Source organism: Chiroxiphia lanceolata, chromosome 14 (assembly GCF_009829145.1).
Source record: "Chiroxiphia lanceolata isolate bChiLan1 chromosome 14, bChiLan1.pri, whole genome shotgun sequence".
In the NCBI taxonomy this organism is placed as follows: domain Eukaryota; kingdom Metazoa; phylum Chordata; class Aves; order Passeriformes; family Pipridae; genus Chiroxiphia; species Chiroxiphia lanceolata.
The window spans coordinates 3,167,941-3,194,757 of NC_045650.1; the positions used below are offsets into that span (position 1 = coordinate 3,167,941).

Genomic DNA, 26,817 nt, shown 5'->3' on the forward strand with positions numbered 1-26,817 from the left:
GATTGGCCGCCGCTCAGCCCCGCCCCGCGCGCTGATTGGGCGAGGCTCGGCCAGTGGGGTCCGGCCGCTGCCGAACTGCTACTTTTGAAAGTGCCGGTGCCGGCGGTGCGGGGAGAGTGGGCCGGGTATGGGTGAGTGAGGGTACGGGCAATGGGGGAGAGCGGGCCGGGTATGGGTGAGTGAGGGTACGGGCAATGGGGGAGAGCGGGCCGGGTATGGGTGAGTGAGGGTACGGGTAATGGGGGAGTGTGGGTACGGGTAATGGGGGACTGTGGGTACGGGCAATGGGGGAGTGTGGGTACGGGCAATGGGGGAGTGTGGGTACGGGCAATGGGGGAGTGTGGGTACGGGCAATGGAGGAGTGTGGGTACGGGCAATGGGGGAGTGTGGGTACGGGCAATGGAGGAGTGTGGGTACGGGCAATGGGGGAGAGCGGGCCGGGCAGGGGTGAGTGTGGGGTATGGGGAGAACGGGTACAGAGTAATGGGGGAGTGTTGGACGGGTAATGGGGTAAAGCGTGCCGGGCATGGGTGAACGTGGGACGGACATGGGTGAAAGTGGGACGGGTAATGCGGAGAGCGGGTACCGGGCATGGGTGAGTGAAGGTACAGGGCACGGGGGAGAGCGAGTACCGGGAACGGGTGTGGGACGGGTATGGGGGAGAGCGGGTACCGGGCATAGGGGAGTGCGGGACGGGTAGTGGGTGAGGGTGGGTACAGGGGCTCTGGGGGGCGCTGGGAACCCCGGGAGGGTTGGGTGAGCAGAGAATTCGAGCCCCCCGGTGTGCTGCAGTGGACTGGGGAATCCCGGAAGGGGAGGGGGCAGGTGAGTGGGGGACGCTGGCACCCCCGGGTGGTGCGGGGGAGTGAGAGTAACTGAGACCACCCGGGGTGTGCAAGGGAGAGGGGGTCTCCGAGGGAGTACAAGCCCTTACATCCTTCTCTGGGATGCAGGAAGCTGGGAACTGCCTCCCCCTCCCTGCCCCCCCCCACATCCCTGCTGGGGGCTTTGAGTGGGAGTCTTAGGGCTCCATGTTCTCTCTTTCTTGGGAGGTGCACCCGCAGCCAGACTTGCTCCCTACCTGGGCTTGTCTTGGGGCACAACCCTCCTGCCATGCTCAGGGAAGGGCTTGGGGGTCAGTCCCTGCTGTGCTACCCCCCAGGAGGGACAAAATTCCCCCCTATTCTACCCTGAGGGGGGAGGGTGTCCCCGGGGGCAGACAGCAGCCTCACACCCTGCTCTGCCCCCAGCTTGCTCGCGGAGGACCAAGGAGAGGACACCACTGCCGAGGGAGAGGACCCCACTGCCACGCAACGCCAAGATGCTGGCCACCAAGCAGACCCGGGCAGGCAAGGTGGGCCCCACAGCAGAGAATGTTGACCCGGAGAAGGTGAGTCCTGAGCCAGGCCAGGGGTGGTGGTGGTGGTGGGGCTCCTGTGGGGCAGCTGACCACCAACTTCTAACAGCCTCTATTGCAGGAAGAGAACTGTTACGCCAAGAGATCTTCATCCTCGCCCCAGGGTGGGCCCAAGAAGAGGTCGGCATTTGGGGACATCACCAATGTGAGTACTTCTGTGAGGATGGGGGCTTTGGTGCCCCCTGTAAGCCCCCCACGGGAGGTGGGGATATGTCCCATGCCCCACTAGCAAGAGGAGAGGTCTCCCTGCAGGGTGTATCTCGCTTCCCTCTGTGCAGCCCCTGTATCCCTCTGTTCTGACCCCAACAGGCTCGCAAGAACCAGGTGGTGACAGGGAAGAAGGAGGCCGTGAAAGTGGCACCCCCCAAGGCACAGAAGACACAGGGCACACTAGGGGTGGCCAAGAACAACGAGATCAACCTGAAAAAGTGAGTAGCCGTGGGCAGGGGGGTTGCTGCAGGGCAGTGGGCAGCACCTGTCCCATAGGGAAGAACAAGTGGTAGCAGAGGCTTCCCTTGGGTAATGGAGACCATGAGCCAGATGTGGGCGGTAAACAGGAGATAAAATGGCACTGAGTTGTGCCATGGGAGGTTTAGGGTGGATATTAGGAAAAATTTCTTCCCCTAAAGGGTTGTCCAGCCCTGGTACAGGCTCAGTTCTCAATCTCCATTCATGGAGGGATTTAAAAGCCGTATGGATGTGGCACTGCGAGATGTGGTTTAGTGGTGGACGTGGCAGTGCTACAGGGAACAGTTGGGCTCCTGGTCTTTGAAGGTCTTTTCCAGCCTAAATGATTCTAAGAGTCTCTGTGGGGATATTTTAGGGGTTGTTTAACCTCTTCCTGAAGCAGCAAGGGGCTCTGGAGAGCCCCTTTCTGCCAGGAGATTTGGACTCCTCCCAGGAATGATTTATACTCTTGTCCTGCCCAGGTCAATGAAGAAAACTCCCCCAAAAGCTCCTTCAGAGCCTGAGGTGGATCCTGTTCCAGAGAAGCCGGTACCTGTGCAGGAACTGAAGCCCCCCAAGGAGAGGGTAGGGACCCTGGACTGCAGCATGGCCCAAGGCTCATCTTCACAGCACTGGTCTGTGGCTGCCACTGGTGACAACAGGGCACCAGGCAGTGCTCTGGACCTCGGAGAGGCTTGGGCCAGTGTGATGGGAAGCTGGGGAGGGGGGTTAAATCTCCCACCATCTTCATCCAAGAATTCTCTCATGGGAAAGAATGGGGCAGGGGCTGCAGGATGATGAGGGCAGGTAGGAAAAGGAGTGCAGAGAGGTAGCAGTCTTGCCCTGACGGGGTAACCAGCACTCACAGAGCTAAGGGCCCCCTCTTACTGGTGCTTCCTCCGTCCCAGCAGGTACCAGCAGTGGAGGACATCGACAAGGAGCAGCTGGGTGACCCCTATGCCAGTGCAGAGTATGCCAAGGAGATCTTCGAATACATGCGGGAAAGAGAGGTGGGCAATGCCTGTCCAGGGGGCTGGCAGCCCTGTCCAGGGAAGGGGTGACTGTGTGGGCAGGGCCACCCACTGCCCAGAGGCTCTGAGCACCTGGTGGGGGCTTGCACAGGGTGGGAAGGGGCTCGTTTGAGGGGGGATATCTGTCCAGTCCCTGATAAGCTGGTTCTTTGGCAGGAGAAATTCATGCTTCCTGACTTCATGGAGAAACAGCCGGACATCACTGGGGACATGCGTGCCATCCTCGTGGACTGGATGGTGGAGGTGCAGGTGAGGGGCCATGGCCTTCTGCAGAACAGCCCCCCAAGATGCCTTTGTCACATGGGACCTTTGTGTGCTGGCAGAAGCTCCTGTGAGCGTCTCCAGTACAGAGCTGATCTTCCCCCCTCCCTGGGCTAGGGATGAGCCTATACCCCTCCCTCTGAGGGAGCTGAGGGGGCAGGGTAGGCCAGGCTTCTGGCTGATACCATGTCCTGCCCCCCACCTGCATCCTTACAGGAGAACTTTGAGCTGAACCATGAGACACTATACCTGGCTGTGAAGCTGGTGGACCACTACCTGGTGGAGGTGGTGAGCATGAGGGAGAAGCTGCAGCTCATCGGCTCCACTGCCATCCTCATTGCCTCCAAATTTGAGGTAACTCCTTCCACACTGTCCTGGGGAGCAAGGGCAGAAGGGGCTGTGCCTCTCTGGTCCCTGTGGGGTTTTGGAGAAGGCCAGGTCCCAGGCCACTGCCCTGAGAGCTGCTCATGTTGCGTCTTCCTGTCCCAAGGCTGTGAATGCAGCCATGGTGGGCTGGCTTCTGTCTCCTGGTGTCACTGAGACCTGGCTCTTCTCTGCTCTGCAGAGACCCTCAGGACACCTGAGTTCACCTCATGCAAGCATGCAGTTCAAGCTGAGGGCTGGGGCAGCAGAGACCTCACAGAAGCCCCACGGGGTGTTTTAACAGTCCTTGTAGGGTCCAGCAGCATGTGAACCCTGACAGGGTCTGTGGGACGGGTGGGATCTCCTGAGTGGAGCCAGAATAAGCCCCCACTGGGGTGCTGAGCAGTTATGCCCTGTCAGGAGCGGTGCCCACCGTGCGTGGATGATTTCCTCTACATCTGTGATGATGCCTACAAGCGGGAGGAGCTCCTGGCTATGGAGATGAGCATCCTCAGCACCCTCAAGTTCGACATCAACATCCCCATCCCCTACCGCTTCCTGCGGCGCTTTGCCAAGGTTGGTGCAGCTGGAGGGTGGGCTGGCACCCAGGTGCCTCCAGACACCCCTTGTGGTGGCTCCAGGGGGTGGTGATGGGCATTCCCAGGGCTTCGGGCTCCCAGCTGGCAACAAGGAAGGTTTGTCCAGCCCCCTCAAGAGACATAAGGGTTGAGGATGCTGACTTGTGGTAGGGTGGGGGGGGTCTGTGTCCTGTGCCCCAGGACCAGCACTCTTGATCTCAAAGATGCTGGGGAGGGGAGCAGCGTTGCTCAGAAGGCTGAGCCTTTCCCTGCCCCCTGGCTGCAGTGTGCCCGTGCCACCATGGAGACGCTGACGCTGGCCCGCTTCCTCTGCGAGATGACGCTGCAGGAGTACGACTACGCCCGTGAGAGCCCCTCAAAGCTGGCTGCCAGCTGCCTGCTGCTGGCGCTTACCATGAAGAACCTTGGGGGCTGGGTGAGTGCCTGCCTAATCCCCTGTCCCTACTGAGGCGCCCTGGGGGGCACCTCAGGGATGTGGGGGGCGATGGACCGGTGGGTGGGATGATGCGCTAGGGCTGTGATCACATTTGGGGGGCTGGAGAGGGAAGATGATGGCTGTGTTGTCACTGAGAGGACTCAGCTTAGCCCTGTTGCCCCCTTGCAGACCCCTACACTGGAATACTACAGCGGGTACAGTGCCCAGGACCTGCATCCCCTGGTGAAGAGGCTGAATTTCCTGCTCACGTATCAGCCCCGTGACAAGCTGAACACCGTGCGCAGCAAATACTCACACAGGTGAGTGTCATGGGCTCTGTCTCGGGCCTGTCCCCCTCACAGGGGGTGGCCCCACCAGCACACACCCTGGGGTGCTGTGGGGAGCTGGGAGCGCTGGTGAATGGGTGTCAGGGCTGGGGCTGAGCTCTAAGCAAACGTGTTTTTTCAGGGTCTTCTTTGAGGTTGCCAAACTTGCCCCCATGGACATGCTCAAGCTTGAGAAGGCACTCACCAGCTGCTAGTCCTACTCTGTAAATAAAGCCTGTAAATAACGGGGCACCCTTGGGCGGTGGGGTACCATGTACATACATAATAGTAATTTTAACTGAAGAAGAGGGGGGGAAAAAAAAAAGTCATGTGTAACTGTTAATAAAATGTGTTTGTTAAAAAAATGTCTGTCACACATGCTGGCAGGGGAGATTATGAGCCCCAGTGCTGTACTTTCCCTTGCTGTAATGGGACAGAGGGTGAGAGCAGGGCTGGGGGTTCCATGACGGGGGAGCAGAGACCTGAGGGGTGAAGGGCGGAAAGGGATTCCCGATTCCCTCCTCCCCATCCCTCACTTTCCCCTTAGTAATGACACTACACGAGCAGCAGCAATGAGTATCTTCTCTCCAAATATTTACACAGCTTAAATACCCACATGGGGAAGGGGAAACTGCTTTGGCCCCGGCTTGGGCACAGAGAGGGTGGCCCCAGCTCCTGTAGTGACCCTGTTGGGGCTGGACTGTTGGTCAGACCACATCACCTATGGGGTTAGACCTCTGCTTTAGTGTCTCCAGCCCCACAGGCTTAGGGAGAAGCAGTGGCTCCAGGGACAGTGGGGACAGACAGATACAGCGAGGCAAGCGAGGGGGCTCCACACACATGGGGCAGGGCAGGGATCTGTTCCCCTACCCACCCCCCAGGTCCCTGTGAGCAGCACCCACCCAGCACCAGGGCTGGGCTGCTGCCCCACTGCCAGCCCTAGGGTGGGTTGCTGAGCTCTTTAATGGCCTGAAGGATCCTCTTCATGTGGCCCACTTTGGTGATCCCAAGGTCCTGCAGGAAGGAGAGAGGGGAGCTGATATACCTGCAGGAGCCAGCCCTAGGCTCTCACTGGCAGGGAAGCCTCAGGGCAGAGACGAGGCTGCACAGCCCACCTCCCCCTGCTCTCTTTGCTGGAGCATAGTGCTTGCTTGGAGCCCTCTGTCCTCTTACAAGCATGCCTCCATGCCTGGATGCAGGAGAGGGCAGGGTGCTGTTGATCCTGCTTTGGGCAGGTGTTTGAAGCCTTGCAAGCTGGAGGACCAGGGACAGCCCCTCCCCTGCTTCCAGCCCCTGTGTTCAAGCTGTGCAAGCTCAGCCCTGTGGGGCCAGGTGGAGGGTCAGCACCTGCCTTTGCCCCACCACCAGGAGGGATGGGGAGAGGAGGGATGGAGGACACCATGCTCCCCAGGCCTGGGGGTCCCTCAGGGGGCATAAGGGGGTTGTACCTTCAGGTCTCTCCTCTCCAGCAGGATCAACTCTGAGCCCTGGATGTCATGCCGGACAAAAATGTCTCTGTACTCCCCTAAACCGAGCGCTTCCAGCCAAGCTGCCACCTCCTCGGAGCCCCACTTCTCTGCTAGCAAGGGAGGAAAACCACAGAGGTGGCCTGGGGCCTGCAGAGGCAGCAGGGCAGGCAGCCAGCAGTGAGCATCCCCCCTCCCACCCTTGGCTCCTGCAGGGCCAGAGGCTGCAGCAGGCTCAAGCTGGAGAGGTCTCTCCTCTCTGTAGCTTACTCACAGAACAAAGGAGCTGCTCCCCCTCGACAAGACCCCCAGCTCTGGGTGAGGGACTTACCCAAGGGGCTGAGCAGTACCACAGCCCCCTTGTCCCCCTTGCAGTGGAGTTACAGGGCTGGGGGGCTCTGCATGTCTGACAGCAGAAAAAGTAAGCTTTAAGGGGCTACGGGTGACAAAGGTGACAGCCCCAGGCAGCCAGGACATGCCCTGTTCCCCTTCCCACAGCATGCCCAGGACAGGAGGCCAAGGGATAGATCAGCAGAGGCTGCACCTGTCTCTACCTGGCACACTGCTCGCTTTACCTGGGAGCGCGCTGTTGGCCTTCTGCTTTTGCAGCTTGTCCTTCTCCTTCCTGGGTTTGGGGATGTTGAGGCGAAGCTTGAAGCTGCCCTTGTTGGCACTGCCAGCACCTTCCTGCAAGAAGCCAGGCTGAGCAGGGTGCTACAGCTCCCCAGAGACACCCCCCAGCCCCTGTGCACTCACCTCCTCAGCAGGGTGGGCAATGGGCCCCAGCCAGTGGATGTCCAGCAGCCGCTGCAGCTCCTGGCCCAGCACATTCAGGGGGCCGTGAAGTGCCTCCTCCTCCTGCGGTGAGTCCAGCTGTGGGGGACAGGGACCATCCCCAACCCTGCTGCCACCCCCAGAGGTACCAGCCAAGGGCACAGGCCCCTCTGCTGGGGGATTTTGGGTGCTACCCAGCCCCTCACTCACCGCCTTCCCCTCCAGGAATGCCCTGGTCTCAGCGTACAGCTCCTTGATGCTCAGCACCACCTCCACAGCCGCATTCCTGCTGAGAAACTGGGGGGCACAGAGGGGTAACCATTGAGCAGCAGAGCCCTGGGATGGTGGGTGAAGGAGGCTGCCTTGCACTCCCAGCCCCAGCTCACCTCTGAGGTGCCGGCAGCTTTGTTGGAGAGGGCTTCGCTCAGCGCCAGGGAGCTGCCGTTGACTGCGTGAGCCAGCTCCTGCTCCACAGCTTTGTGCGCCTTGGCTGCCTCATGGATCCTGTGGGTGACAGGGGCTGGAGCTGCTCAGGCTCCCCTGGGCTGGGCAGGCAGCTCTGCGTGGCCACAGCACAGCTCTCCCCTCGTCCCCGTGCCCAGCACATCCCGCTTCCCGCAGTCTGACCTGGCAATGAGGGTCTCGGCAACCCGCGAGACCTGCTGTAAGAGGCTGCTCTCCTCCTCCGTCAGGTACTCCATGGACTGCTGGGAGCTGAGCCGTGGTCGGGTGGCTGCTCGGTAGCTCTCCCCTTTCTGCTTGTCCTCCCAGGACTTGAGGGTGCTTTCAAATGCCTGCAGGGGACAGACATGGCCCCCCTGAGCCTGTCACACCTCCCTGTGGCCCAGCACGGTCCTGCTGTGCGCCCCAAGCTCACCCGGTCCCTTGTCAGCATCTGGGCTCGGTTCTTGTGCTGGATCTTGATGACTCCAGGTGGCTGGATCCAGGCCTCTCCATCCACCTGCACGGGGACGCCCTCATCCCCCCGGATGGTGATCTTCACCACGCGGCACTGTGGGGCGGACAGCCCACGGTTGGCATTGCGGCTGGCTCTGCACCTCCGGCTGAAGAGCCTCCCAGGGCCATGCAAGGGCCAGGCAGGAACTGAGCCAAGTGGAGCCGCACTGCTCCAGTCTCCACTGCTGCCCCAAAAGCTTTCTGGCACCGCTTGGGGTGGTGGCACCCACAAGGTTCCTTTCCTTGCCCCTACCTGTGCGATGCGATGGTGCTGGAGGTTGATGACCCGTGACACAGCCATCTGGATGCTGCCAAAGACAGCCACCACCTCCAGCTTCTTGTCATCGAAGGATGGAGCCCCAAAGTTCTGTAGAAGACCAGTACAAGCAAGACTTCCAAACTGGGCTCGCTCTGGGACCCAGCTTTTTCCCCCATGTGCGTCCAAGGCAGGAAAAACCCCAACCCTGGGTTTTTCCTGGGACTGTGGGAAGGACATCATGCCCCTCCAACCCACCTCACAGCACTGGCACTCACATTGTCCTCCTTGGTGCCTCCCCAGAAGTTGATGCCCCCAGCATAGCTGGGGATGTTGAGGACAGCGATGCCCTGCAGGCTGGGCAGCGAGATGGGCACCCCGTCACACTGCAAGAGAGGGCTAAGCCTGGGGGGCCGCTGCAATGCCACCCCCCCTGCCCTATCTCTGCTCCCCTGACCCCGTACCTCCAGCTGCACCCGCTGCTCCAGGTTCTTGTAGGTGCGCTGCAGGAGCTCCTTGGTGCCCAGCACCCCGTACCACATCATGTTCTTGGTGCGGCTGCTGTGGGGCGAAGAGGGAAGGGTCAGGGGGCTCTGCACCCTCCTGGGGACACTGGGCGCAACCATTTTGGGCCACTGGCCCTGCCTCAGTTTCCCCACTTCCTGAGCAGTGGGGCTGCCTGCTGCCAGGAGAGCCAAGCCACAGCATGTGGCACCCAGATGTGGACCCTTCCATGCCAGCACGGCATTGTCCCTCTACCCAGGTGCAGAGTGAGTAAATCCCACCAAACCCTCACGATTTCACACTTCCTGGGGTACTTGCAGCCTGCTGCCCACCCACAGGGTGCTCGTCCCAGCACTGGGTGCAGGTGAACACCTGCTGCAGGCAGGAGTCCCCAGCACAGCAGCAGGAAGCCACACCCAGAGCTCCTGGCATCTTGACAGTCCCTCCGGGTGCAGGCACTGGAAAGCCAGGGATACAAGTTTTTTCTGGGGGAAATTGGGGGGGGTTCCAGCCAACCTGCACTTCTTGGGGTGCTCATCCCGTTTGTTGTTGAACTCCAGGGAGATCTTTGCATCCAGGCCAATGCCAAAGTAGTTATTCATGACGCATTTCTCCAAGAAGTGGCTGAAAGCAGCAGTCAGGGACAGTGGGTACGGAGGCAGCTGCACACTGGCACCACTGGGCTGATACTGGAGGATGGGGTGTAACATCTGCCAGAGCAGTGGCATGAGCTCCCAGAGGGGTTGCCACTGGGAAGCCTGATCAAAGCTATCAGGGGTGGCTGCAGTCCCCGCAGTCCCCACAGCAGGACACATGTGGAACACCCAGGACCTGCCTGCACTGGGCAGAGGGGAGCCCCGAGCTCCCAGCATCAGCTACAGATCCCACACCAGGCACAGGCAGGCTCCCCCACCATGGGCACTGCGGGGCTGGGAAGTGCCTGGCACCAGGGACACCACACTGGTGGGCAGAGGCTGGCCCAGCAGCCACCTCCAAGAGGCAGCGTGGTACCAGCTCTGCTCCCACTCCATGAAGGGAAGCAAGGGTGGGCCAGGGTCCCCGGGGCAGGCAGGAGCCCAGACTCACAGGGTGCTGGGGTCTTCGGGGAACTGCAAGCTGCCGAAGGTGTCTGGCCGGTCCAGGATGATGGAGGAAGATGCAGAGGTCACCGTCACCCGCCGGGAGCCTGACCAGGGGGGAGAGGGAGGTAGCTGCTGCACGGGTGCTCACCCTGAGCCCATTCCACAGCTCACCCTCGTGCCCCCACAAAAAAGCATGTGCCCCACTGGCATCTTACTCAGCCTCTCCTCCTCCTTGTTGAGCTCCTCTGAGCTGTCCTTGCTGGCGCCCGTGGTGCCACGATAGGCTTGGGTCTGCTTGTTCTGCTCATCCACAGCTGGATGCAAAGAGGGGCATGACAGGGAGTCTGGGCAGCCCCGTGGCGCTGTGCCCCCTCCCCAGGTCAGCCTTGGGGGCTCGTGCCAGCCAGGGCCCAGGGTGGCAACTCTGCCCCGGGATGGGGATCTCCCTCAACCACACCAAGCATCAGAGAAGGGCTGATGCAGTTCGCGAGGGGAAGCCAAGGCACGGGTCCAGCACCAACCCACGGTGGCTCCACAGCCCGTGCCAGACTGCTGCAGCATCAGGGAAACTGCCAGTCCCCACCACCCCCTCACCTTTCTCCGCCTGCTCGATGATTTGCCGCAGGGCTTTCTTCAGGCTGTTCGCCCGCAGCATGAGCTGCTCCTTGGATTTGAAGATGCGAGGCACAGGGCTGGGGTTGAAGCTGCCACCTTTCTCCTGGTCCTTGGCATCAGCAGGGGTGGCTTGTGCCATTCCCTCGGGGACCATGATGGCCTGAGCCTCCTCATTCAGCTCCCGCACCAGCGAGTCCAGCTTCTCGTTCAGCATGGCACACTGTGGGACCCCCACCCCGCTCAGCACCCGGCACGAGCTGCTGCCCTCCACCAGTGCTGGGCGCTTCTCTGGGCACCCTGAGTGACTGGGCATCCCCAAACATCTGGAAACCCCATGCCTGGGCACCCCCAAGCACAGCACACCCCAATACATGCACAGCAAGGGCACGGCTACCCAGAACAGCCCTCCCCAGCCCCCCCCCACTCCTCCAGGACTGTGCCACCAGCTTGACCCAGCTCTCCAGCTACCCTGCAACCCACCTTTCTTGCCATTAGCTCAGCCTCCTGCTTGTTCTCTGTTGCCCTCTTGTAAGCCCGGCCTACTTCAGCCACAAAGTCATTGACAGTGCCACAGAGGAACCTGCCGAGGGAAGCAGCAGGAGGTGGAGAGGGGCACAGCCTGGCCAGCTGGGTACAGATGCCAGCCAGAGGGACTGCTTGGATAGCACCCCCAACTCCAGAGGGGCAGTGCCAGGGTTATCTGCTGGCCACCAGCACAGTTGGCAGCTGCTGGTGGCCAGATGAGACAGCCTGGCTGAGAGGGGTGCAATGCCCATGGGGACATGACCCAGCCCAGCAAGAGGGCTCTGGCTCTCCCCATCGACAGCCCCCTCCTTACTTTGCAGAGGAGATCACCACTGAGTGCTTGTCCGACTCCAGGATCTTGGCCAGGTGGAAGGCAACAGAGTCAGCGTAATGGGAGATCTGGGCCTGGAGAGGCACAGGGGAGGACAGCTGGAGCCCTGCCATCCTGCTGTGTGCCCCACTCAAGGATGGAGCCTTGCCTGGCCAGCCCTGGACTGGGGATGAACAGCCCTTCTTCAGCCTGCTCCCCATCCCTGAGGGCAGCCCTGCCCGTGCTGCTGGGCAGAGGGGATGCTTAGCCACAGTAGGAGGGAAACTGAGGCAAGAGGCTGAAGGGGAGGACACAGAAGAGTCCAAAGCAGTTGGCCAGCAGCAGGCCAGCTCTACGTCACCCGCTGCCTGCTCCCAGCTGCACATGCTGAGACCTGCCAGACTCATTTCATTGCATGCAGCCACCTGACAGCCCCCTCATAGCCTCAATCCCCAGGGACACCCAGCATGACCTCTCCCTGTGCAATCCCTCTCTGTGTGCCCCCAAACAGGCTGATGGGTTGAACAGAAACCTGTCCTCCAGCCTACCCTCCCCCATCTCAAGCCCTCAAATGCCAACAGTTCCCACCTGGATGTTGGAGTCCCCATTCTCTTCCTCCTTCAGGGCTGGGGGGGACTGCTTGGGGGCCTCGTAGGTCAGCACACTCCACCTGCCGAGCAGAGACCGTGGCTGTTTGCCACCTCCTGGTCCTCCAGCACAGGGATGGGCAGGGAACAGGGACAGGCTGCCTGAGAGGTGCCAAGGCAGGATGGGGGCAGAGGGGGGTGTGTCCCGTGCCATGCTCACCGGTCCAGCATCTTGGTGGTGGCCCTTTCCAGCTTCTCCAGGATCTGCAGCAGCTGGGTATCATCATCGCACAGGCTGCCCCAGCCCAGCACCCGCGCCAGGTCATTGCCAGTCCCCAGGGGTAGGACACCCAGTTGGCACTGTGGGAAAGGGGGGGGGCTCAGAGCAGCCCCCAGGGGCATCTCTGACACCCCCAACCCCACCCTGCCCATCACTCACAGCATCCCGGGGCACACAGGGAGGTCCCAGCTGGGCTGAGTGCCCAGTGCAGGGGATGGTGCCAGCCTGTGCCAGTGGTGACTCCCACTCACCTGCTTGTGGAGGCCAAGGGCATCGATCTCAGAGAGCACCCAGCCCACACTGCCATCCCCCCCACACACCAGGATCCGGAAGGTAGAGAACTTTTGGAAGAGGCGCAGCCTGGATGGGGGGCAAGGAGAGAGGGGTTGGGGACTGTGCTGGGTGCCTGCCAGAACCCCACCAGGGCCACCCCTGGGTGCCCAGGCTGGCACTTACCCCAGGTGTGGGCCCCCGTTCATGAGGTCAAAGACTTGGGCCGGGTTGAGGAACTGTTTGAACTTGCGCAGAAACTTGACTCCCTGGTTGTCCCCACTCTTGGAGTTTACAAAGGCCAGGAGAGGGCTGGAGCAGGTCGAGGGGCAGGTGGCTTTCCAAAAACCTGCAGTGAGCCCAAGCATGTGAACCTCAACTACCAGTCCCCACAGACACCTCAGGAGAGCAGAGGCCATGTGGACACCCCGACTGTGCTGTGCCTGACCTGTGGAGTGCTGGGGCCAGAGGGACAGCGATCAGGGTGCCCAGGGGATGGTGAGGGGCAGAGGGAAGAGGAAGCACCGTGCTTTTAAGGAAATGAGATAGGGAACGAAATGTGCCTGAGGCAGAGCAGGACTGATAGCTGGCCAGGAGCCCACACCCGCCTCAGGCACGTCTTGGCCACCCCAGTCCCCGGGCCAGTGCCTGAAGGCTGCTTCCTTTGGCAGATCCGGCAATGCTGCGGCAGGGAATGCAACAGTCATCACTGCCACTGGCACCAGCCCTCAGCCACTGCCCTTACAGCCCACCAGGCTGTGACTAGTAGCCTCAGCACCTCCACCACAGCAGGGGCAACATCCCTGCAGCCCAGCCCCTCCTGGCCTGGGCATTGCTCCATCTCCGCTCCCAGCCGAGCAGAGCAGATTGGCAATGCAAAGCACTGGGGGCTGCTGAGTCAGAGCATGGGCTGCCACGAACAGCCTGCTGCCAGCAGCACCCATGTGCCAGAGTGGGACAGCGGGGCAGGACAAGGGGGGGCTGAGGCCTCGCTGAGCTGCTCCCATGGCAGCAGAGCCCAGGCGGGTGGGCAGCATCCACAGCCATGGCTGGTTGGGTTGCTGGAGAGAGACAGGGCAGAGACGCTGCTGGGGATCAGCCACCAGCAGCAGAGGCTCTGGAGTCGAGGAGCAGCCGCGTGATGGTTACCCTGACAGCATCCCGATGAGTAACGAGAGGCAGATGAGCCACCGGCTGAGCTGAGTGGTGAAAAGCATTAAAGAACGAAGGAGGAAATATCCGGAGGAGAAGAACAGATTTTGCTCAGCGGAGGCCAGCTGGGCCCCTCAGGAGACAGAGATAGAGGGAGGGGTCCCCCCAGGCTTCGCATGGCTTCTCCCTACAGTGCCCCATGCCTGGGCAAAGCTGTGCTCTGCACTACCAAAAAACCAGCTGAGGTTCAGACACTGGGAAATAACCCAAGCAAGAACCTCATCCTGTCCTGTTAGATGCTGAATCATTGGGGTGCAACAGCCACACATCAAGGGGGCAGGACTGGCACCACTGACCCCAGCGTGGAGGGACCGTGACCGGAGCCACTATGAGAGGTAGCCTGGCAGAAGCAATTGAAGCCACATGCAGGCAAGAAGTGCCACCCCAAAGCTCACAGGACACCACTGCAGCCCTGGAGCAGAGCACAAGGCAACTGTGCCCCACAGAACAGGCACAGTGCCACAAGCCAAAGCCTGCAGAGGAGCTCAGAGCCCTGTCCCAAACAGCTTGTCTTTCCCCCTAGCCCAGCTCTATGCTCTCCATGACTCACCATCCGAATCGATGCTGTTCAAGGCAGTCGGCGGGATGATGGACACTTTGTACTGGCCCAGGGGGCACCTCTTGCCAAATTGCTCCTTGCAGGCACTGTGAACCTGGAGACACGGGGACACCTGCATCAGCAAAGCTGGGGGACGCAGCACCGGAGTCCCCAGCCTCAGCTTTCCCAGTGATGCACCCCGGAGGGGCAGTGCTGTCTGTGCTGGGAGAGGGGTGGGGACGGGGATGGGTACATCCTTACGATGGCCTTGCACCACAGGCACCGCCAGTCCTGCAGCCTCCGGACACTGCCGCAGGCGCGGTCGCAGACGGCACAGCGCGCGCTGACAGGCAGGTTCCCCTCCAGCCACTGGTGGGGCATGGCCACCTGCAGAGAGGGGCAGCCACTAGTGGCGTCCTGCGTGCCTCAGGGACAGTGTCAGAGGCCACCCCTTCCCCCAGGCACCACGGAGGAGGTGGGCAGGGTATGATGCCCAAGGGCAGGGCAAGGCAGGCCTGGGACCCCTCCTGTGCCCTCTTGTCCCTGCCTGCCTGGCCCCTTGCTACTGCATGGGGCAGGGCAGAGGTGTCCCCAGAAAATGTCTGGGAGAGGCCCCATTTGGAGAGCAACAAGGGATCCTGAGGCAGGGTGGCAGAGGTGTCCCCAAGCCATGTCCTTGCAGAGCCAAGCCTAGAGGCCACACAGTGCAGGGGACAGCAACCAGGGACCTTCCTGCTTCCTGATTTGGTCATAGCAAGACCAGCTCAGCTAGTGGATCTGTCCTTACAGGATCCCTGACAGGAACTCCCACGTGCTTACCCCATCCTCATCCTCGATGATTTCAGTGCCAATGGAAGCCAGCGTTGTCCACTTGCAGTTGTTTGTGGCTCTGACAGCACAGCGCTTGTGTGCCTTAAACTTGCAGACTGCACAGGGGGGAGCAATGAGGAGCGGGAAAGGTCCCCATGGGATGCACAGCCCTGGCCCCAAACCCCCTCTGCATCTGGGGATGCAGCCAGTGGGCATCACCCTGCACCCCTCCCGCTCTGGTCCAGTCCCAAGAGGGTGCTCTGCCCCGATCCTGGCCCCTGCCCACCCCCAGCAGGACCCTGGCACTGACCTTCACAGGAGAGGCCGTGGGAGGTGACCCCCGGGAGGGCTTCCCGGCACACGTTGCAGAAGGTGGGGCGGGCGTGGGAGCAGGCGTACCAGTTGTGCATGCCCGAGAAGTGCTCCATGTTGAACTGCGTGGCCTGCTGGGGGGCACAGCCCTGCACCGTCAGTGCCAGGGACCCTCACCTGGCACTCCCTCCCTCCTGGCCCCCAGAGTCCCTCTGGCCTGACTCCTGTCCTCCCTGTGGGGCTGTGCCAAGGGCAGCAGCTCTTGCCTCGCAGCCAAAGGCACTCAGAGTGGTACCCACCCGTAGCCCCCCGCCCACGTCACCTCATGGATCTCCCACTTCTGGACAGACTTCAGGGCGCCGATCCAGTCCTCCATCTCCTTCCGGTTCTCCGCGCACAGGATGAGTTTCCGGAACGGTGTGATCACCTGCAACAGCCACCACCACGTCCTCCCGCGAGGCCACCGCCAGGCCAGCCAGCCCCCAGCACAGCCCTCAGCAAACCCCCGGCACACAAGGCCATGCTACGGGGCACCCCATGGCTCTGGGGGGGTGAGGGGGTTCCGCGGTGTCTCCCTACGAGATGCCGAGGTCTCCATGGGGTGTGGTGGACCCCACACCCCCCTCACCGTGAAACTGTTGTTGATGTTCTTGGTGCTGGTCTCGGCCACGCTAGCGTCTGACAGGTCCACCTCGTCAAAGATGAGGGACTGCAAGGGAGAAAGCAGAGCCTCAGTCCACCAGGCAGGGATCTCTGTCCCCTCCTGGGCTGGCAGGCTCAGGTCCCCCCAGCTGAGCATGCTGGAAGCTCCCCCACAGCCTACCTTGGCATCTTTAGCATAATAGAGTGTCCTGCCCCGCAGCTTGAAGTATCGCCTCTTCCACCTCTGGAAGGAGCTCGTCTGCTTCAGCAACAGCCCCTCCTTCACGCTTTTCTGCAGAGACCACAACATCCTGAGCTCCTGCAGCCCCCCAGGACCCCCAAGCCACAGCTTTCCCCTGTGACACCAGTCCCTGGGTCCCCAGGAGCACAGATGGGACATTCTGGGGCTCACTATGTGCTGGATGTAGCAGGGCAAATTATGTCCCCTGCCCACCATCCCCTGGGCACTGGGCACTCCCAGAAGGATGATCTGGAAGGATGTTGCTGGGCATGGCAGGGGTGGCAGATGCAGGACTCCAGTGGTACAGAGCCCCTGCTGCTGACGCTTCCTCCCCATCCCCAGCACAGTGCCCAGAGAGCCTCAACCTGCTGCAGCTCCCCAGAAGCCAAGGGCAGAGCCAGGGCCGGGAGAGCTCCCTGGGAGGGGACACCAGTGCCCCAGAGACACCAGGACTGCATCTTGGAGGCAGAATTACCTGGGGACTGCAGCCCCAGCCAGGGTGGAGAGTAGACAATTGGGGTGCAGCCAGCCCTGTCTGGTCCCCACAGCCCCTGGAGGGGACAACCTGGGGCTGAGGGCAGCCCGCAGCAGGCAGAGCATCCCCCACAGCACAGCACAGCACATCTCTGCAGCCTGGCTGCCTGTCCTCTGCCCTCCCCGATCTGCAGCACCTGCCAATATTTACCCTCCTCGCAGCGGTGTTTACAAGACTCAATTAATTAGTGTTTGCAACGTGGCTACGAGCCTGTGCTGAGTGGGGCGGCAGAGATGCTCTGGCACTGCCTCATCTTTGATTGTATCTTCTTTAAACACCGCCGGCAGCCCCGTTCAGCTGCTCCTCTGCAATTAGCTGCTACAGCGCTTGTATTCGATTCCGTCACACAGTGACAAGCCACATTTAACGGCGAATTAGCGCTGGGCACCGAGGGCAGAGCTAGAGAACCGTGGCCCCGGGGCCCCGCACTCCCGTGCCCAGCCCGTGTGCTGTGAGAGGTGGCACCCAGGCACCCATCAGCCTGCAAACACAACAGCACCGGGCCCCAGCCTTAACCCACTGCCCCACGGCTCTGAACGAGGTGGTCAGAGCACCAGGAGTAGCAGGAGCCTCCAAAGTCACAAAGAAGCCAAAACTCCACCTGGGGTGCTCCCTGAGCCTCAACTCCCTCAGATCCCTGACCCCTCCCCGAGCTCCCTGGGGCATGCACTGAGATGTTCCCAGCTCTCTTCCAGCTTGCAGTTTGAAGCCTTAATTGGTCTCTAATGATGCTTTGCCCCCCAGGACCAGCACAGAGTTCTGCTGTGGTGGACCACCACGATGCCTACGAGTGTCAGTGTAGGTTCAAACAGCCTCCCTGTCCCCAGTGGGACACACCACGTCCCCTCCTTGGCCTCTCAGCTGTGAGAGCGCAGAGGAGACGGTGAACTCAGAGCTGCCCTGGGCAGCAAGGGGAGCGTGGCCTTCCAGCAGGGTCCAGCTGTGACCCCTAGATACACACAAAACACGCACCCTAGCAGTCCTTCTCCCATGCCAGGAGACGACAGGCCAGGGTCTTGCCATGGCCAGGTGGGTTCCGGTCACAAATGCCACCTCCACCACACCTGGCTGCACACTCTGGGTGCAGGTGCTGCGTTTGCTGCAGTCGTTGCTGTTGCTGCAAAGGACAGGCAGGCAGTGTATGACAGCAAGTGGTGGCATGGGGAGATGTGACAGGGAGGAGCAGGAGAACAGGATGACAAGAAGAAGGAAGAAGAGGCAGGTCCATGACGGTGGCTCAGAGCTATCACAGCCAACAGGCCTTGGGTGCTCAGCTCTGCCTGCCTCCAGGACCATGTGGATGGCAGGATACAGCAAGGACAGCTGCCTGGGAGGGCAGCACCTGCCCCTGCAAGGGGGTCAGAGCTGAAACACCCCCAGCAGCAACTCCTGACAGATAGCAGCAACAAGGCATCACCCAGCCCCAAAATGTCACAGTCCTGGCCATTCCAGGGACAGGATGCAGCTGCCCCCACTGTGCCAGCATGGTCTAGGGCACAGCTGGAAATGCAGAGCCCTCCCACCTCCACCACAACACCCCAAGTGCCACAGCTGGGGGAGTGTGTCTCAGTTTCCACCTTTTGCAGACTAATCCCCAGCATCCCAACATGGGGCAGCAAAGCTGGTGCAGAGAAGCTCAGAGGGCACCTCTCCCCACACCCACCCTCGGGGGCTGCTTTCAGCAACAAAGCCCAAGCCCTCTGTGCCACCATGAGCAGCACCTTGCTGCACACCCCCTCACACAAGCACCTGCCCACCCACGCTCCATCACCACTGGTGCTGATGCCATGGGGTACAGGTTTAGCTGATGCCAGCATGGGTCCAGCCAGCCAGCCCTCTCCCTGGGGAAAACAAGGCAGGTCCCCTCTCCTAAATGAGCCCTGGAGCCTGGCTGTCCCACACTGCCTGGGCAGGCACATGAGTCTGGGGTGCCAGAGGGCTACTCCAGGTTGTCACTGGGGTAAGCCACCCACAAACGCAATTTTTTGTCCGTGGGGTGAGCCACCCACAAACCCAGTGTTTTGTCTGTGGGTCTCAGCCAGGAGCACCTGCTGGGAGCAGTTCCCAAGTGGCTCCATGGTTTTGGACCCCTGCTTTTGGCACGAGGAACAGGAGGAGACCTGAGAGGCACCTGATGGCCAAAGCCAGCAGCAGGCCCAGCTGTGTGTGGGAAGCCACAGTGCAGCAGGCACTGCTGAGTGAGCCTGGTGTTTTCTCTTCACAGAGAGGAAAGGGGTGGGGATGGCAAGGGCAGAGGGGGCCATGCCAAGGCTCATCTCCAGGATCACCACAGTAACAAGAGCTCCCTACAGCAAGTGGCTTTCAGGTACCTCAGAGCTCATAGGAGTCAGAGCTGAGCACATGCAGCACAGGCACTTTTTCCTGGAGAGCTTCTGGGGGCACTGGCAGCCCCTGGTCACCGGGCTGGGAGCTCTGCACTGGCTACTGCACAGCTGTGACTGTGCTGTGCCACTCACACCTTGAAACAAGACTGAGCCCCTTCACTCACCTAACCACGGCTTTTCTGGCTGCAGAACCCCAGGCAGCACTGCAGGGAGCCTCAGCAAAGTCAGTGCTGGTCCCATACCAGCAACAGAAGTGGCGATGCAGTGTGACAACACCCAGAGCCACGTGCAACCTGCCCAGCAACCAGCGCAAGACCAGCTCCCCTCTGCAGGGCTCTGCCCTAGCACTCCACTGCCCCATCCCGAGGTCCCTCCCTGCTCTCTCCAGCCCAGGGGACTCAGCACCACCTGGGTTGTGCCCAGCACTGGGGGTATCCCAGAGATGCAGGGTGGGGAGGCAAAGGCAAGAATGAAACCATACGGTATCTGCAGACAAACTGCCACCTCCAGCTCAGAGGCAGCTGGAGCAGCAGTGGCAGCAGGGTCTTGGAGAAGACACAGCTAAAAATGGCCCTGTAAGGATGGCCAGCCTCCAGTAAAGTGCCCTGCCAGGACTGGGCTGGTCCCAGGGGCCATCGTGCCACAGGCTGGCTGTATGCTTGGCATACATTGAAGCACAGCCTAGGTGAGCTCATTGCCCCCTGGGACCACACTCCAGCAGGGCTTCTTCCAGACCAGGGTGCACCCCAAAATGCCAACCCTTCCCTCAGCCCTAAGGCTCCAGGTTCCTGTTCCACTCTGCCATCCCCCTTCTCCCAGCTCTGCCACCATCATTCCTGGGAAGAGCCCGTTGTGCAGCCAGGTCTGACCTCAGCTGGGGCAGGAGGGTTTTCCTGCTGGGATTGGCTTGGACAGCGAAGCAGCTGCTGGAGAGGAGCCAGGAAGGTTGTTACTCAGGAATGCTGGCACATATAGCTGATGAGCACCACACTTGCCTGCCCACCCAGTTGGCAGCCCTACACGACTCCTGTCCCTGTGACCACGCAATGCCTCACTGGGGAGGAGGAGAGGGGAGAGAAGACCGATCACCTGCCAACACACCGACCTGCATCGCACCAGCATCATTCCAGGCAGCTGCCCTCCTCCTCCAAATGCAGCAGCCCACCGGGTACAAGCTGGGGTCCAGTTGGATCAGAGCTGAGCCAGCAGATGCCAGAACAGCAGAGGAGAGCTAGCAGCCCTCAAACAGCCCAGCAGTGGGGCTGCCAGCAGCTGCTGGGTACCCCGTGGACTAGAGTCGGTTGGAAACCTTATCAGGTTTTGCAACACAGCAGAGCTCTTCCGGGATCAGGCAGTCAGGGGGCTCGTTGCCCAGGGTGTGCTGTGGCCCAACAGGCTCATCTGCTCCCTGAGGACCCCTGCTGCCACTGCAGGACCACAAACACCCCTTCCCAGTGCTGGGTGGATGCTTGAAAGGAGATTCCAGCAACGGTCCTGACATGGCATTACATGGTGCCACGAGGCTCAGAGCATTGAAAGGGGACGGAGAATTAACAGAGAGGAATGAGGGAAGGAGCACCCAGAAGAAAGGCAATCCCCCTAACACCTCATCCCCCAGAGCTTCTTTTTAGAAATGAGCTTGTGCTTCCCTATCTACAGCCACATCGGTCCCCAGGCATCCTGCTGGCAGGCATCCCACACCAGCCCACCCCATGCTGGTTCCCCCCTGCCCCTTGTGCCCCGATGCTGCCAAGCACAGCCCTCCCACCCTGCCCAGCCACGGACAGGCAAGAGAGACACTTGCATAATGGAAAAAGTGAGCGGGGAGAGAGGGCAGGGCGCTTGAGAAACCTCAAACATCCGGCTGGCGACACTGGGGCTATCTTCACACCCCAGGCACTGGCTTGGTGAGCCCTGATTAATGAGAGCAAGCCCAGCCTCCCTGGTCACAGGCAGTGTTTTCTTGTGTTCAGAAGCAATTTCCTATTGTTTCATCTGTGCCCATTGGCAGACAACATTGAGAACATGGTTCCCTCTTTGTGGCACCCTCCCCTTCAAATATTGATTCACACCACTGAGGACCCCCTGGTTACAACCTCCCCTCCAGGCTGAACAGTCCCAGCTCTCCCAGCCTCTCTCCATACAAGGGATGCTCCAGTCTCCCACCAGTGTCAAGTCTGGACAATGCACTGCCTGGGAGCCAGATGCCACCCTCCTGCTGCAGGAGGGAGGTTTCCAGGTCTGGCCCCAGCAGCTCTACCTTGTTTTCCTTGTCTTTTGGCCAGGTTTCAGACATCAGCAGGCAGCCCTCCCTACAGCCTGGCTCTACAGCACCGCCCCACCAGGCTCCCCACAGCTGCCCCAACAGCTCAACATCCACAGGCACCACTTGCCCCATCCCTGGGGCACCCCGAGCCTGCAGGATTCCCAGTTCCTCCAGCAAGGATGAGAAGCACCCATTCCTTGGAGTACCACCAATCCCACTGACCTCACCAAGCCCCCTGGGAGGATGTTGGTGGGTCCCCCAGTCCCACCAAGCAGCTGTGACGTTATCCCGAGATCAGGAATTATGAACATGATTCCCCTTTGCAAACAGCAGACATCCATGCCCCTGCCCACCATGGCCATGCACATTGTGCCCACACTGTGGGCAACCCTGGATCCCTGGCATGCACTGTGTCCCTCTCAGTGCCTCCACCTCCCAGCTCTGGTGCCAGCACCCCAGAACCAAGCAGCACTGCCGGATCCCTCCCCGCCTCCGCTCAGCTGCCAGGACAGCCTGTGCCAAGGCAGTGCTGGGAGCTGAGCGCCCTGGCCACACGGGTAGCATGTGCCCCCCCACCCCCAGCACCTTAAATGTGTTGGTGCACCCCAGAGTCTGTGTCCCCTCTTTCCCCTCCGTGCCCAGCCCTAAGGGGATCAGCGCCAGGGAGCAGCATCGCATCCCCCTCCCGCTCTGCCCTTGCACCCCCCTAGAACCTGGCGCAGGCAACTGGCAGCCCCCAGATGCATTGAGGAGGAAGAGAAGGGGCTGACAGCAAGACCCGATGTGTCCTGGGGCTGTTCAGTCTGGTGGGGGCACCTGCACCTGGCAGCTGTCATTGTCACTGAGCACAATGACCTCGCCGCCTCCAAGCCGATGCTGGCACAAAATGCCCTGCAGGGTACCCACAGTTCCAACCTGGAGGAAGACAATTTGGGGGTGGAGTGGGGGACAAGACTGATGGGGAGATTTGAGGAGGGGGTGGGGGGATGGGCATTTGGGGTGTGGAGGCACTGGGACTGGGGAGTGGTGATCAGGAAGGATTCAGCGGATCCCAAAATGTTCCTCACCTGCTCCTGTCCCAGGGGCTGGACAACAGCCTGGCGTGGGGGAAGCTGCTCACTCCCATCACCTGGGTCCCTCCTGTCAGTGTGGATGGGCAGTGGGGTGGGGGTCCTGACCCCTCCCAGCCCCCCAACATGGCAAACTCCTATAGACCCCCTCCAGCACTTCACCCACTGCCAACGGCCAAAAAATAGGCCAGTGTGCTCCCTCCCCCTGCCACTAACCCGGTTGTCTCAGGAGCTGCTGCCCTGGCACTGGACTCTCTCATTAACTGTGTGCTCATTAGGTACCTTCCCCTGGGGTGCAGGCATTGGTTCCCTCCCCTCACCCCAGCCCCACACGGGTGACAGGGGTGTGGAGGTGGCTCGGGAAGGTGCCTGCCATGGTACACACACTGTGGCTGTGGCTGGAGTGATGGGCAGCACACATGCTGTGGCAGAACTGTGAGCCAGGGACAGCCTGACCTATGTGGCAGAAGCAATCTCATCCCAAAATCCTCATCTCCATAGGGAAGGAAGGAGCCCATCCAGCAAGGAGCCAGGCTGGTAAGCGCGGTCCTGCCCATCAGGACCAAGGCAAAGGAGTCCTCAGGAAAAACAGTGAACCCCAACCCTGAAAACACTTAGGTGGCAGAGGAGGCATACACAGCTCACCCTCAGCCCCTCCAGCTCCAGCCCTGCCAGGCTCACACCCTCTCTTCCCAGCTCTGTGGGCTGTTAACCCAGACATGTCCTTTCCACCTGCCCATCCATCACGCCACCTGCCTCCCCTGGCACGCTGCACAGCATCACCTCCTGCATGGCTAATTGCTCATGCCAGGCAGGATGCAGGCAGGGAGTCGGCAGCTCAGCCTTTCCCCACGCGCAGCCTGTCAGCAGCGAGGCTTAACCTGCTGATGGCAGGGGGGGCTGTGGTGCCTGAGCTGGGGGCTCAGAGCCTGCTCATGTCCCTGTGCTGCTGCTCTAAGGCCCGGGCACAGCCCAGTCATCCGCCCTTTCTCTCAGGTTTCCTAGCATCGATGGCTCCCTGCAGTGTCCCTGTGCCCAACAGCATGGCAAGTGCTGCGTGGCAAATTCCAGTGGCTGCTGCCACCCCTCTGGGAGGGTGCTGAGGGCTCACACATAGCACTAAACACCCCAGGCCCCTGCCCACCGTCCTGGCTTCCCACCGTGCCCCCCCACACAGCTCCCTGAACCCGGCACAGCCCACGACACCCACCTCGCAGCCAGGTTGGGCACAGCTGGTGCCAGCCTGCTCCAAAGAAAGGGAAACTGAGGCACGTTCCATGAGCATCGAGAGGGACTCGGTGAGAGCCCCCTCAATGCCGCATGCCCCTGAAATGTCTCCTGCCAAGTGGGAAAACTCCACGGTGCCACGCTGGGAGCATGCAATTTCCACCCCCCTGGGGAAGAGCCCTTTGCCCCACCTCATGCCAGTGCACCAGACTTGGCACAACAGCCAATCCAGAGCCAGAGGGAGCCCGTCCCAGCCCCAAGCATCCCCAAGCTGCCACCGGACCCAGCACACCACCCCATCCCCACTGCCTCCCTCCGTGCCCGCAGCACTCAACACCCGGGGACACCCCTGTGCTCCGCCACTGCATCCTGCTGCCGCGTTTTCAGAGCTGTCCCCCCCTTCCCCAGGGTAGCGCAGCCACCAAATCCCCATCGAGGGGTGGCTGGCACCAGAGGCCGGCTGCGGGGGGACTTCTGGCAGCCCCTGCACGCCGCCCAGCACTGCAGGCACCACCTTGACTCACTCTGCCACCTCCTGCCCGCAGCCGGAAGGCGGACGCAAAGGGACCGCTCGCCCGGCACGCCGCCCAGAGCATCCTCCCGCTGTTGTGCCCACATCCTCCCTCCCCAAAACGCCGCCCCCCAAACCTCCTTCTCTCCCCGCTTCCCACTCGGCCATTCGGCCCAGGTTATTTCTCCCTGCGCTGCAGGCGGGAGGTACCTGGCCATTTCACTGCCCCCACCTGGGACACCAATGGCCACGTGCTGCTGCTTGGCCAAAGGCGCTGCGCCCCTTATTTTTGTAGGTCCTACCAAAATAGCTTCCTCTGAGCAAACTGTGACACACACACACCCCCCCCAGCTGCTGTCGTGTCAATGGCCGAGAAGCACGAGTGTCACGTCTGACCTCAAAGGCGTCCCCATCCATCCAACAAACCACCACAGGGGATTGGACCTAGGGAAGACTGTGGGAATGGGGTCCACAGGGGAGCTGGCAACGCCAAACGAATCTGGGGCACTAGGAAAGATGCAGATTCCATTTTGCCACCCACCAAGCGCTGCAAACGCAGTGCCTGCAGCAGGGTGTGGGATGCCAGGAGCCTGTGGAACTGACAGGACCCTAAATCTCAGCCACAGAGCATCCACGGGGCAGAGCCTCCCTGAAAGAGTCCTCTTCCTCCAGGGACACGGGGTGGGAGAACACAGGGGGAACCCAGGGAATACAAACAGGGGATGAAGGCAGTCCAGGTATGGGAGAGACCCTGTTCCTGAATGGTGGGAAAAAATCCGCACTCCACAGCCCCATGGGACCAATACTGACACTACCACTGTGGGGTTTGCACCTTTTCTATGTGCCCTCCTGCAGGGCACAGGGGCCAGAACCCTCCTGGCTCTGGCTGGGTCGAGTCTGCCAGCAGTAAGTGCCTGGCACTGACTTACACCCTGGAGCAGGTGAACAGCCCTGCCCCACTCTTGGCAGTACCCCACACCCAACAAGCCCCTCACCCCAGGCACCCCACAGCCCTGACCTTGCTCCTCATCTGCCCCGAGGTGGAAACCTTCCGGATGAGCTTGTGAGAACTGTCCTCCTGCTCGCCCTCGCTGTCGGACGACTCCTCACCGCCCACCTCGGGTGAGATGGGTGCCAGCTTGTCCGAGTCCAGGGAGGACACCGACTCACGGGTCTTCCTCAAGAACAGGTCCCCAGGCACCAGCTTCTCGGCCATCTTCCCACCCGGTTTGGCTCAGGGCTCTGCAGCCTCCCGTGACAGCCCTGAGAGGACAAGGACACTCAGGAGTAGAGGAAGAGCCCTGAAAGGGGATGCGTGGCCGCTCACCCCCAGGGGCTCAGCCAGCTGGGAGGTGCAATCCTGGAAATCAAGGGAGATGGCGCTTCCTCGCCCAGGAACGCCGCTCAGGGTGGCATCCTCGCAGGCAAAGTTTCCCGTCCTTGCCTTTTTTCGGTGTCCCAACTCTTCCTCAGCCCGCCTGGCACCGCAACGCCGTTCCTGGCTCAGCCGCGGGAGACTGTGGCTGCCCCACGCCCTGGCACTGGTGCAGAGGGGCGCACCCCCTCCCCGCAGCCTGTGCTAGTCCCCCTCGTTGCCCATCCCCCGGGTGCTGCTGCGTGGCCGGGGGCTGCGGGCGGTCTCCATGAAAAGCAGCAGCTGCCCCCCGCCATCCACCTGGCTCCAGCAACCGGGAACGGATGGGAGCACGTCCCGCCCCGCGCGTGGGTCGCCAGCCCCGAGCAGGTGTCTGCGGGCGGGCTGGGATGGAAGGGGGGTGCGGGGTTGCCGCATGCGGGGGAAGCCATCTCCCCACGGCATCCCTGCCGGCCCCGAGGGCTGCGGGGGGACCGGGGGAACACCTACCTGGACGAGCGAGCCTGAACGGCTGCAGGGCTGCCGTGCCCGGGCCGGGGGTGGCGGGGGGGGCACCCCACGGCGCCGTGCCGGGCCCCACGCGTCTACCGCGGGCCGGCTCCACCGCTCCCCCCCCTCCTCCCCCTTCCCCGCGGCTGCCGGCAATCGCGGCGCCGTCTCCCCGCGCAGCAACAAGCGTTGCGGGAAGGGGAGGCAGGAGGGAGCGAGCGCTGTCCTGATGACCACCCCTCTCCTGGGCGCATTCCCCCCTCCAGCCTCGGCGCTGCCGGGGAGCCGGGTCCCCGCCGAGCATCCCGCAGCACGCCCGGGCGGGGGGGGGGGGGGGGAAGGCGGAGCGCCCCCCGCTCCGCACACACCTTGCGCGACCCGAGCCGCCGCCGCTGCCGGTGCAAGGTCGCTCTTCCTTCGGCCCCCGCCCGCCGTCCGCAGCCCCCCCTGGCCCCGCCGGGACGTGCCTCCGCAGGCAGCCCCGGCCCTGCCCCTGCCGCAAGCCCCGGCCTGCTCGGCGCGGCGGGCGCTGCTGCGCGGCTCGGGCGGCCCACGCACGGCCCCGAGCATGCGGGCACGGCGGGCACCCGCCGCGCGCATCCGTGTGCGGCACCCGCGCGGGCACGGCAGAGCACGTGCGCGCCCACCCGCCCACGCGGACACGGTGCGGGCAACACCCGGCGCGGGCGCGCACGGGCACCGCCGCCACCGCCGCGCACATATGTGTGCGCGCTCCCGCGTGCGCACGGGCGCGCACAG

General features: G+C 61.9%; 2 protein-coding genes across 12 annotated transcripts; one reads left to right on the plus strand and one right to left on the minus strand.

The window, feature by feature from the left end:
* On the plus strand, positions 1 to 5,173 carry CCNB3 (cyclin B3). 4 transcript variants are annotated; one of them, XM_032702176.1, is made up of 12 exons: positions 1 to 131; positions 1,251 to 1,390; positions 1,479 to 1,562; positions 1,727 to 1,845; positions 2,347 to 2,449; positions 2,773 to 2,874; positions 3,052 to 3,144; positions 3,373 to 3,510; positions 3,940 to 4,095; positions 4,384 to 4,533; positions 4,723 to 4,853; positions 5,002 to 5,173. In XM_032702176.1, the coding sequence occupies exons 1-12, from the start codon at positions 128 to 130 to the stop codon at positions 5,072 to 5,074; spliced, it is 1,293 nt and encodes a 430-aa protein (XP_032558067.1). In that variant the 5' UTR covers positions 1 to 127; the 3' UTR covers positions 5,075 to 5,173. The 4 variants fall into 4 exon arrangements, with proteins under 4 accessions (XP_032558067.1, XP_032558070.1, XP_032558068.1 ...); XM_032702179.1 differs by having other exon boundaries at positions 2,776 to 2,874; XM_032702177.1 differs by lacking the exon at positions 1 to 131 and adding an exon at positions 158 to 175.
* A 255-nt stretch (positions 5,174 to 5,428) lies between these two features.
* On the minus strand, positions 5,429 to 26,503 carry LOC116793934 (diacylglycerol kinase delta-like). Of its 8 annotated transcripts, none has more exons than XM_032702174.1 (30): positions 26,427 to 26,503; positions 25,213 to 25,457; positions 16,181 to 16,291; positions 15,986 to 16,066; positions 15,680 to 15,784; positions 15,356 to 15,488; positions 15,055 to 15,161; positions 14,497 to 14,622; positions 14,248 to 14,350; positions 12,672 to 12,834; positions 12,467 to 12,575; positions 12,156 to 12,295; positions 11,937 to 12,018; positions 11,352 to 11,443; positions 10,994 to 11,093; positions 10,493 to 10,733; positions 10,114 to 10,212; positions 9,903 to 10,002; positions 9,333 to 9,440; positions 8,777 to 8,873; positions 8,591 to 8,698; positions 8,310 to 8,423; positions 7,977 to 8,111; positions 7,727 to 7,893; positions 7,486 to 7,603; positions 7,310 to 7,396; positions 7,082 to 7,198; positions 6,901 to 7,012; positions 6,308 to 6,435; positions 5,429 to 5,873 (listed from the first exon to the last, which is right to left on the minus strand). In XM_032702174.1, the coding sequence occupies exons 2-30, from the start codon at positions 25,408 to 25,410 to the stop codon at positions 5,799 to 5,801; spliced, it is 3,456 nt and encodes a 1,151-aa protein (XP_032558065.1). In that variant the 5' UTR covers positions 25,411 to 25,457; positions 26,427 to 26,503; the 3' UTR covers positions 5,429 to 5,798. The 8 variants fall into 8 exon arrangements, with proteins under 8 accessions (XP_032558065.1, XP_032558064.1, XP_032558058.1 ...); XM_032702173.1 differs by having other exon boundaries at positions 6,308 to 6,438; XM_032702167.1 differs by having other exon boundaries at positions 6,308 to 6,438; positions 7,082 to 7,396.
* Between the last annotated feature and the right edge of the window lie 314 nt (positions 26,504 to 26,817).